Raw genomic sequence first — 11,974 nt, 5'->3', positions numbered from 1 at the left:
AATTTTAAAAAAAGCTGGCAAGAAACAAGCCAAGCTAAGGCCATGCATTCATAATTAAGAATAAGCCTCCATGTGTGATTTATTTGGGAGCTGGGTCACAGGCCCACAAAGAAAGAGTAAGAAAACAACCAACAATGTTCAACTTAGACCTCTGGCATGCACATGTCAACACACATACATGTACACATACATGCACACATATTCACACACACACACACACACACACAGGGCATACAAAGAATGTGTTAGCTGTGCTGCTGTGATGGACAATCCTAAAGTTTTAAGCAATTTAAAACATAAATGGCTGTTTCTTGAGCATGTCTATCTTCAGACTACAAGTGGTTTAATGCAACAGATTGATGCATTCTGGATGTCTTCATTATGACTGGAGTGTCACCAATCTTCTAAAGGGAAAAGAAATGTCAAAGATTACTCTTTAAAACTTGCTGAGCTTTTTTTTTTTTTGGCAGGGTACACCAAAGCATCACACGTATTAAGGAGTCAAAGTAGTGTAATCTCTATGCCAGGAGTAGAGAAATAAAACAATTTTTAAAATATTAAGATTCATTGTAGTAATTTGCATGTATATGTGTGTGAGTGTATGTTCACACATGCATGAGGTCAAAAGAGGCCATCAGATCCCCTGGAGCGAAGAGTTACAGGTGGTGATGAGCTGCCTGACATTGGTACTGGAAACTGAACCCAGGTGCTCTGGAAGAGCAGCAAGTGTTTGTATCCACTGAATCATTTCCCCAATCCCCTAAAACATTTTAAACCATCATTAACAAGCACTAACAAACACCAAGCCCTAGGCTTACTGCCTATAAAGCTGGATTTTTTTTTTTTTACTGTCGTGGATATTTGATACTTTGGCATACCTTGATCTTCCTCTCTAGCCACTTTCACCCTGATGCTGAAACATGTCAGGATGAAGAGTTTAATGAATAACCTCTGCAAAGCAATATGCCAGTGTACTAATCTATTTGTATATTCCTGTCGTTCACACTTCGTATTGACTACTGCATACACTCTTAGAGCTGAGGGATATAAGGTAGCAGAAACAGAAGGGAGAAGGCAACAAAACTTTAGAACTTGTGACTAAAGCCATTAAATAACATCTTGAATTCATAATGATACAGTTCTATGCTGTCCCAGGTTTCAACTTAAGACTGAAAGACAGCAGGGTAAAGACAATATTGAATCATGGTCAAACTCAACAGTACTATCAGTTTCCCTATTTTCTGTCCTTAGACTTCACCTTCTGTCTTAGACTTCACCTGTTGGGGCTGAGACCTTGAAAGTATACAGTCTATGTACTTGCTACACTTTTAATATTATATACAGATTCTAAAATATACCTTAGGTTTAATATGTTTTTTTGTTTTGTTTTAGGTGAGTGGGTGGTGGGTGATCCAGAATGGTGTCAAATTCACTATGTAGACAACTCCAGCCTAGAACTGGCAGTGATCCTCCTGCCTCAGCCTACTGAATTCTAGGATCATAAGCATGTGTCACTACTCCCGCCTTAAAGTCATTATTTTTAGAGTTTATCTGACCTAACTTTCTACCAAAATGGTCTGATATGGATCCTTACGTGGAGAAAGTGAAGCCTAGAGGTTTAGTTTTCTGGGATTAGTTGTGTAGCATATGATTCTAGAAATAAAGAAACCTGAATTTGAACCTGTATTTCTCAATTCTAGTTAAAAAAAAAAAAAAAAAAAAAAAAAAAAGACAAAAAAAGAAGTGGACTCCTCCCAATTCAGTGCCTTTGGATAAGTTATCTAATCTTTCTGAGGTTCAGCTTCCTTTTCTCTCCAATACTGATAAGGACGGTAATTACACCATAGATTTAGAATTAAGTGAGAATACAGCCACCCTTCTGTGTCTGAAGATCCCACATCTAATGATTCAATCTACCACAGATTGGGGCAGGATATATCTGTATTGCACATGTATGTACATTTTCCTGTGTTATTTCCAAAATAATGCAGTGTAACAGCTATTTGTGTAGCGTTTATTTCATATCCTGTATTAAAGGTAACCTAGAGGTTATTTAAAGAATGCAGGAGATACATGTAAATTAACCGTCTCTAAGTAATGGTTCCATTAATACCGTAAAAGTACCTTCCTGTAACAGAACCTTGAATATCATCGTCTCCTAATTTCTCGCTCAGTATTTTTCCCATTGTGTGACGAAAAATGTTTCTTGCAACCGAGCGCACAAAATCATCAGCCCAATGTGTGGACTTAACTCAGATAAGAAAGCCTAAACAAGAGCCTTCCGCGGGCCGTCAGAGCTGCGCCTGCGCGGGCGCCCCGCCCCCCCCCCCCCCCCCCCAGTATGCAGGACGCCTGCGCGTGAGCCCTCCTCCTCCTCTCTCCCCCCTCCCCCTCTCCCTTCCCCTCTCTCCTCCCTCCCTCCTCCTCTCTCCCCCCTCCCTCCTCTCTCCTTCCTCCCTCCTCCTCCCCCCCACTTCCTCCTCCGCCGCCGCCGCCTCCCCTTCCCCCATCCTAAGGTATGCAGGACGCCTGCGCGTGAGCCCCGCACGTCCTCTAGGACTTACCCAGAAGGCAGCGCTTCACTCTCAGGTCAAAATGGCGGGCCGACCTGCTGGTAAGTGGTCCTTCTCGGTTTGATTTTCCTACCAGCTTGCTCCCCTTTTGCTCTGCCTAGTCACTTTGAGCTCTGACGGCCCGCGGAAGGCTCTTGTTTAGGCTTTCTTATCTGAGTTAAGTCCACACATTGGGCTGATGATTTTGTGCGCTCAGTTGCAAGAAACATTTTTCGTCACACAATGGGGAAAATACTGTGTGACGTCCCAGCACAGCTCAAAGGACAGGTTTCGCTGAGCCAGGCCCGGCCAGCCTGAGGGTTGGAACGGGGACCTCTGCTGGAAGAAGCCGGCCGTGGCTGGACAGCGGGTTCGGCCTCCCCTCGGCCTTAGGGCGTCTTGGGGAAGTGAGGAGGTGAGAAGGTAGCGGAAGTCTGCCGCAGTGAACTGAGGGAGCATTTAAGAGCCAGACGCTGCCCTCTGCGTTAGCTACATAAATCCTACCGCTTCTGTTCTGTTTCACGCTGGTGACAGTGACCGGAGCAAATAGCGTTCTGACCCCACATTCAGCACCACGAGCTTCTGTCCAATTAGAGGGACATAAGATATGTTTATGCTGAGGTGTATCTGGAGCGTGAGCTGGAGCTGCAGAGTTGGAAGGACTTGTGTTTACTGTAGGCACTAGAACAAATGTGTCGTGGGGTAGAATGCCAGAATATTGAAAACATTCACTTCAAGTAGTATCCCTTACCCCTGCCCCCTCCCTTTTTTTTAGAGCAAATCTTTGCCTTTTGGCGGTATAAATTGGAATAGCGTTTCAAAACAATACTGGTACCTTTCTCACAGTCCCTAGAAATTGTGAAGGTCACCTACTTGACAAAATTTTAAGGAACCTTACCAAATTTAACGTAGTCAGAGTAGGTGTTCGTGCTTAATACTAGAGACTTGATTGCAACAGAGGTCAAATTGGCTCCCTCCTTTTCTGCAACAGGCTTTTAACCTAGCTAATGTGGAAAGGGTGAACAGAGTAGTGCCTGGCACACTATACGTGTTAAATGAATATTAATCGTGGCTGTGTGTACAGTTTAGCTCCTGTGAGTTTGTTTTTAGATTTTTTTTTTTTTTTACTCATTAAGTTTTATATTTGAATTTTTTGAGTCAGGGTGTCATGTAGCCCAAGCCAGCTTAGAATTCACTGTGTATTGAAGGATGACCTTGAACTTCTGATCGTTTTGGTTCCCTAAAAATGCTAGAGTTGAAGGAATGCACCACCACACCCATTTTATGTGGTGCTGGAGATGGAACTCCCAGGGCTTTGTGGTGCATGTTAGGCAGGCACTGTACCAACTGATTAGTCCTTAACTGCTTTAATTTTCTCTTAGAAACTATTTTATACACAACTTTTAATTTCTGAGGTTGGAGGAAGCCATGTAGTAATCTAAACCTAAGGAGTAGGAAGTCATAAGGAGCTAACTGAGAAGATAACTTGCTTTTCTTCCTTGGAAAGAAACTAGCCCTAGACAAAATTTTAAAAGAAAATTTAGGGCATGAGAAGAGAGTTCAGTTGAAAAAGTGCTTGCCTTGCAATGCATGGACATGCCTGAATTCAATTTCCAGAACCCGTGTTGTTGATTGGTTGGTTTGTTTTGTAATAATGCCTTGGTTCCAGACCAGCCAGTTACATGGTGAGCCCTGCCTCAGTGGCCCTAGTCCATGCTTTTAATGTTAGTGCCAGAGAGGTGGAGGGATGGTAGGTGGATCTCTGGGACTCGGATAGCTTAGTATACTTGTCATGTTCCAAGCCAGTGAAAGATGCCATCTCAAAAATGAAAAAAGATGATTAGGACCTAATGTTGTCCTCTGGCCCACACTTGTCCCTCTCCCACCCCTCGTGTTTTAAAAAGAAAGATTAGGCTTGTTTCCTTTACATCTGTCTTGTCAACACCAGGCACTCTCCTGCTTCCTTGACCTCTTCTAGGTTACTTACTCATCAGGCTCAGCTTTGTTCCCCAAAGGTTATAAGTTGTTTTTGTTTGTTTTGTTTTAAGGCTGAGCTATGTGTTCCCAGCCCTTATTTTAGTTTTCGTTTGTTTGTTTATACAAGGTCTATAATTCACAATCTTAACTGCCTTGGCTTCCTGAGTGCTGAGGTTACATGTGTGCTCTGTTACAATAAATTTTAACATGGAGTATTTCTCCTTATTCTTGTTCAAATCCCTTGAACAGTTAGCTGTTTGGGAGGAGAAAAATCTATTGATACTTAAATTATTAAGTGATGTTGTAAAAGTTTTTCCAGAAATTATATTTCAAAGATGATAGGGAAATGAGATTATGAAAACTAAAAATTTTGGAGACTAGGAGAAGCCTGTCACCTAACCTGAAATCTCATAGATTTACCCCCTTTGGAAAGAAAAATTAATTTCTGCAACTACAAATAGTAGAAATGCTCCAGGTCTCTTTCCTGTCCCTGATTCTTTCAGTTCTGATAGTAGCAGATGATGTCAGGGCAGAAGGCATTGGACTTTGAGAACCCAAAGTGGCAGGAAGTATACCTATGGATGGATATTAGGCACCTTCAGTATTGAGCTCATGGTTTTCTCACATGATGCCATAAGTGAAATAATTATCTATATTGTATACAAAGGGATATTTACTCTTAAATTTATAAGAGTTCTTTGGCTATTGATGCATTCGTCTGTAAGTGTAGCAACTAACAGTGTGGTAATTATAGTTGCAGTGTCAAGCAAGTGGCTGGATGGTTTTCGAAAATGGTATTATAATGCTGCAGGATTCAACAAACTGGGTAAGTATCTGTTTTCTGTGGTTCTTTTGTTCTTCCTGAATGCAGTACGCGTTCTTCCTGAATTTTTAAGAATTCTTATAGTTCCAAAAAGATGTTTTATTTTGTTTTTGTGTGTATCAAATTTATTTTGAGTTCTTGATCTTTTAAAGAGAGGGCTAAAGTCCCAGATGTTTGCTTTCACATCTTTATGTGATTTGTGAGCTTTCTTAGAGCTTTCTAATTTTCTGTGAACTTTATTTTGTGGTCTAGAAGCTGAATGGAAGCATCAGCAGATCTTAGGATTCCTTAGTATAATTTTAAGTTCTTTGTGACTTTAAAAAAGAATTTCTCATACCAGCATGTGCTTGTGGAGGTCAGAGGAGGACTTCTGGAGTCCATCTGTTCTCTCTTTCCTCCATGGGGTCTAGGGATCAAAGTTGGGTCAGTAGACTTATGCAAGAAGTACCTTCACCTGCCTAGCCATCTCACTGGTTCTAGTTATTTAATATCTTCCTTCATCTAAGATTAGAAAAAGAGATGTGGTCTACTTATGTTTTCGATGGCAAGATAGACATTTTAAATATTTTCTGAACTGATTTAGGAATTTTATTATAGGAATTTTATTATAGTGGTTTTAAAAGGCCCACATATTCCTTCAAGAAATAACTCAGGTCTGAAATGCTTTTGGTTTCTGTCTTACATAGTGATTTGGTGCTTTTTCAGTCAGATCTTGAATTATAAATCTTAAGATATTTTGCTCATTAGAAAGAGAAAATTGTGAGTGGAGAAGATGGCTCAGTGAGCCACACAAGCCTGATAACCTTGAGTTCAGAACCAGCATAAAAGCTGAAATAGTAGCACAAGTAGCTGTAATCCCAGGTTGCCACTGTGGGAAGATGGGGGGCAGAGACAAGAATTTCTAGAAGCTGGTGGTCTAGCTTTTGCAAGTGGCACAGAGACTCTATCTCAAACAAGGTAGAGAGGCAAGAACTGACACCTTCAGTTTACCCTTTGACTTCCACGTGTATGTGGAGGTACATGTGTGTGCATGCACACACATACATGAAAAGCTTCTACCACGTATGGTGAGTTATGCCTTAATTTTATCAGTGGGGAGGCAGAGGCAAAAAGATGGTCATTTCAAGATTTCAAGGCAAATAGGAGTCTGAGACTGGGTTATTCTCGAGTTCAAGGCCAGCCAGGGCTACATAGTGATACCCTGTCTTAAAAACAAAAAAAACTTTTCTCTCTTTAATCTGTTTTTTCTGTTCCTATCACAGGGTTAATGCGAGATGATACAATATATGAGACTGAAGATGTGAAAGAAGCCATAAGAAGGCTTCCTGAGAATATTTATAATGACAGAATGTTTCGAATTAAGAGAGCTCTGGACCTGACCCTGAGGCATCAGATCTTGCCTAAAGAGCAGTGGACAAAATATGAGGAGGTAGAACAGGTTTGCTTTTTCCAACTAACAGTGTTTGTCACTCAGCATACAGTATTAGAAACACTCATTTGGGCAGTGCTTTAGTGTTTTCCAAGTCATGCTACAGAAGTAGCATTTCAACAGCAAGTGAGCTTAGCAGAAAACTATCAGCTCTATTTTAAAGAACAACATGGAGAGACTTTGAGCTGAAGTGACTTCTAAAATCACTTAGCAGCTGGGTGGTGGTGGCCCACGCCTTTAATCCCAGCACTCGGGAGGCAGAAGCAGGTGGATCTCTGTGAGTTCGAGGCCAGCCTGGGCTACAGAATGAATTTCAGGACAGGCTCCAAAGCTACACAGAGAAACCCTGTCTCCAAAAACAAAAACAAAATAAAATAAAATAAAATCACTAAGCTAGTCTGGAAAGCCTGGGCTAGGTTTTCTGCCTCATGGGCCATTTTTTCTTCGCTCTACTCCAGTTCCTGCTCTAATGAAAAGAGTTTTAGTTTAGTTATATAAAGACCCTGAGTGATCTTCTAGCCTGGGCATCATCATTGAGACCTGGCAAACCTATAGACACTGTTTTTTCCCTGGTACTCCTTCTGACCTCCTCGTTGCATGATCTTTGTGAGGTTTTACATTTAAAGAGCACATAGTTCCTAGAAGTTCAGATTATATTTTCTTATGTTACAAGGAAAAAGTTTGATTGTAATGAATTTGAGGTTTAAGACCTATTATTTTTCTTCTTCATTCTTTAGGACAAATTCTACCTTGAACCCTATCTGAAAGAGGTTATTCGGGAAAGAAAAGAGAAAGAAGAATGGACGAAGAAGTGATCTTGTAGTTGAGATCTGTGGATGTGCCTGGTCTTAGCATGTTTTTATGAAGTTTCAACTTGAATCACAATTTAAGAATTATTTGCTCTGCAGAGGCCTCTCTTTAAATAAATGTCTATTGTAACCATTGTTGGAATGTTTGAATTTAATTCAGACTCTTAATCTGATAATCACTGTAATCACTTTTCTGACACAATTTTTTTCCACACTTATAAGATGTTTTAGTTGCTGCTTCACTGCTTGAAGATGAGAAAGGCTGCTTTAATCATCTCTTCATTGGCTAGATAATTAACCAGGTTACTAAGAATATATCATTTTATACAAGCCGAATAGTCTGCTTTAGACTTTGTGGGCTAGTGAGACACTGGGAAGTCATAGCAAGGCCTAAACTGCAGGTTGAGATGAAGGAAGAGGCAACCATCACTGGACAGATAGGTCCAAAGTGACTTAGGAAAGGAGGAAATGTTTCCCAGGACATGAGACAGTCTTTCCCAACATGGCTGTCTACTTAGATTTATTTTGCATCCTGCCATCCCAATCTGGGCTCATATAACTTCTCTGTATGTACAGGTGGTGCACATGCTCCTGTGCTGATCAATAATGTGGATTAGAAAATTAAAAAACAACCTTCCCCCCTCCCCCGCCCCGAAAAAAAAAGCAGGCATTAGGACAACAATAGGGAAAAACATAAAAACAAATTTTTAATGTTCCTTTAAGAGCTAGGTACATGGGCTGGGCAACGGTGGTGCACGCCTTTAATCCCAGCACTCGGGAGGCAGAGCCAGGCGGATCTCTGTGAGTTTGAGGCCAGCCTGGTCTATAGAGTGAGTTCCAGGAAAGGCGCAAAGCTACACAGAAACCCTGTCTCGAAAAAACAAAAACAAACCCTAGATACAGAGCTAGGCTAGTGTGCATGTCTTCAATCCTAGCACTCAGGAGGCAGGACAGCCAGGGCCACACAGACTCTTTCAAAAACACCAAAAAGCAAAACAACAGAAAAACCAACTAGGTAGTAAGCAGCAAAGAGTTTTCAGATCATAGGCTAATTTACAAATACAAATGAGTCACTGCTGCTGTGATGCATGAGGTTCTTTGGTGGAGGTAAGAGCTGGGACTGCTGTAGGCACTGCATGAGGAGGAATATCTGCTGTGGGAATCCACAGAGACCAGATGGAAGAATAGGGATGTTTTCTATTATATTTAAGGTTCATAAAACAATCAAAATGCATAGGTGCATTTGCATTCCTTTGACCCCCCCCCCCCCAGAAAAAAGACACATACTGTCCTTTTTAAAATAATCCTAAAAGAGATTTTAAAGCCAGATAGTCTCAACATCGTAATGTACACTTGTAATAAAAATCCCAGCACTTGGGAAATAGATGGCAGGATTTGAGTTCAAGATTGGCTGGGTTGTATAGTGAGACTTTGAAAAAACTATCTTAAAAGTTGTGCTAAAATATTAGCTAATTTATTATTTACCAAATTTCCAGAAAAGCTTTGATCCTCAATTATATTTTGAAACTTATCCTTAAAGTTCTCATCACTTCTCTAATGAATTAGAGCCTTCCTAAAATGTTTTTGCTTCTGCAACTTGAAGGTACCCTCACCAACTTCCTCTCCATCTTTCTGGATGACAATATCTTGCAGGTTTATGGAATTTACTGCTAAGCTATATATTGATGCAATGAAATCTAACATATGCTGTTATTTAGTTTGGGTATTTTATTACTTCAGTCACTTCTGACCATATTTCCTTTTATATGTTTGCTCACTCTTTAAACTCGCCAGATGATTGTACATGAAACACAATAAAATTCATATATGTTAAAATATAAGTGTTTTCATTTATTTGTCCTAATTTGTTTAAATTTTGGTTATATGGGTATTGGTAGAAAACACATAGCATGAGCCAGTGAGACAATTTAGTAGGTAAAGGTTCTTGCCACCAAGTTTGACAATCTGAGTTCAGTCTCCAGAACCCATATGGTAGAAGGAAAGAACTGACCACTGTTCATGCTCATACATTCACACCTACACTCAAACACATAAGTGTAAAAATATAGAAATTCTGTTCTTAAAAAAATCCATAGTTGCCGGGCGGTGGTGGCGCACGCCTTTAATCCCAGCACTCGGGAGGCAGAGCCAGGCGGATCTCTGTGAGTTCAAGGCCAGCCTGGGCTACCAAGTGAGTTCCAGGAAAGGCACAAAGCTACACAGAGAAACCCTGTCTCAGGAAAAAAAAAAAAAAAAAAAAAAAAAAAAAACAACCCATAGCATTTTAGAATCAAACATCTGATGATGTACATGAGTTAAATTTTGCTAAGAAACTTGCTTGTCTCTGTTAGTAATTGACCATGAATAGCTGAATCACTACTAAGTAGCTACATTTTAGCCTATATGCTAGAAAGTCTGTTGATGTTGAGTGTTCTGTGACAATGTATTTAAAAATTCTGGATTCTTACTAAATCTACAGTTAAAAAAAAAAGTATCATCTGAGTCAAAAGGGATAGTAACTTCTTTTCAAAGAGTCAGCATGTAGCTTCTTTCCATTTAAATTTTGCTTTGCCACAAGCTGGAAACTCAGGTATGATGTCAGGGAATCAGCAAGGCTGACCTTTATAGTCACAGTTCTTCAGCTATGAAAAGAAGGGATTTAGAGGATGCAGCAGGGCTGACCTTTATAGTCATAGCTCTTCAGTTACAAAGTGAAGGGATTTGGCTTCAGAGTTGTTAAAACTCATTTCAGCACTTTTTTGGGGGACTTTGATTAGTCTTTGTACTTTATTATGAAAATGAACTAATAGTGATGAAACACCAGCTTTGCTCCAGACATTGCTTCTATATTGTCTCACTTTATCTTCTTTGTATTATCTTGCCATAGATCTTATTTTGTCCATGACATGGAGTAATAAATTAGACTTTAAAGGTTCATTTAACACACATGCACCTGCACACACATGAACACTGACACAAATGTTCATTTTAAATCCATACATTGTGGCATGCAAGTGTAACTCCATGTAGCATTTGGGGAGCTAAGACAGAAAGATCTCCAGTTCAAGTCCAGACTGAGATGCTGAGTGAAACTAAATTACCAAAACCAAAGTTCATTTTGCCCTGTTTCAATATATAATTTTGTGGAATTTGGGGAGAGAAAGTATATGTATTTATTTTCAAGACAAGGGGGAACTAAATATAGTGCATGGTTTCTTATTATTAACATTTTGGGCTGAATAACTTGTGGAGAACTATCTAGAACCTTTGACTAGCAACATCTTTGCCATCTCTACACTAAATACTGTTGCCATCTTCCCCCTAAGTTGTTATTGCTATTCTGTTTCTAGGAGCTGGAAAGATAGTTCAGTGGGTAAGAGCACTTGATACTCTTGCAGAGGACTAGGGTCAGTTCCCAGTACCCAAATATTGGCTCATAACTACATACTTTCCTGTAACTACAGTCCTAAGGACCTACTGCCTTCTTCAGACCTCCATGGACACCAAGCACATACATGGTACACATACATACATGCAGGCAATAACACTTATACACATAAAATAAATAAATATATGTTGGTTTTTTTTTTAAGACAGTGTTTCATTGTGTAGTGCTGACTGTCCTGGAGCTAGCTCTGTAGAACAGGCTGCACTCAAACTCACAGAGATCTACCTGCTCCTGCCTCCTGAGTGCTGTTATTAAAGATGGGCACCACCAACTGCCACCTAAAATAAATGAATCTTAAAAATAAATATTTGTGTATATTGTCAAACGCTACTGGCGGGGGCAGAATTTCCCCTACTTTGAAAACCACCAATGTAGAGGATATAAGAATAAAAGCCAACATAGTAGAGACAAATATGTAATTTGATATATAAATGAATATGAACATAGCATGTAAATTATCTACAACAACTATGTATTTGGTGCAATGAAAACATGGACTCATTGGATTGGGGTCACTTAAAATATGACATCTTATCTGTTTCCAAAAGAGTGAAACTAGCCAAGAAGGAGGTAAGGAGCTTTTCAAGTAAAGTGATCAGAAAATGCTCCAAGGCAGAGCAATAGTTTTGAATTGATGGAGTGAAAAATATCAGCTGGGGAGATGTGGGAGAAGGAACTTGGAAGTTATATTCTGTGTGGAAAGTCATGTTGAACAGATATTTAATGTTCAAATCTTTTTAAGTTTATAAAAATAACCTATTATCCTTCAAACAATTCTGCAAAGCCTCCTTTTTCTTTTTCTTTTTCTTTTTCTTTTCTTTTCTTTTTTTCTCCCTTTTGGCTTTTCAAGATGGGATTTCTCTGTATAAAAGTCCTGGCTTCCCTGGAACTTGCTTTGTAGACCAGGCTGGCCTTGAACTCACACAGATCTGCCTG

General features: G+C 39.9%; 1 protein-coding gene across 2 annotated transcripts; it reads left to right on the top strand.

Moving 5' to 3' along the window:
- The first annotated feature begins 2,445 nt into the window (after nt 1-2,445).
- Nucleotides 2,446-7,725, top strand: LOC128116388 (cytochrome b-c1 complex subunit 7). 2 transcript variants are annotated; one of them, XM_052747567.1, is made up of 4 exons: nt 2,446-2,614; nt 5,284-5,355; nt 6,615-6,790; nt 7,519-7,725. In XM_052747567.1, the coding sequence occupies exons 1-4, from the start codon at nt 2,596-2,598 to the stop codon at nt 7,594-7,596; spliced, it is 345 nt and encodes a 114-aa protein (XP_052603527.1). In that variant the 5' UTR covers nt 2,446-2,595; the 3' UTR covers nt 7,597-7,725. The 2 variants fall into 2 exon arrangements, with proteins under 2 accessions (XP_052603527.1, XP_052603528.1); XM_052747568.1 differs by having other exon boundaries at nt 2,459-2,614; nt 6,615-6,781.
- Nucleotides 7,726-11,974: the final 4,249 nt, after the last annotated feature.

This window comes from Peromyscus californicus, unplaced genomic scaffold (genome assembly GCF_007827085.1).
Source record: "Peromyscus californicus insignis strain IS unplaced genomic scaffold, ASM782708v3 Scaffold_20__1_contigs__length_68692818, whole genome shotgun sequence".
Lineage (NCBI taxonomy): Eukaryota > Metazoa > Chordata > Mammalia > Rodentia > Cricetidae > Peromyscus > Peromyscus californicus.
This window is presented reverse-complemented; position numbering and strand designations above follow the sequence as displayed.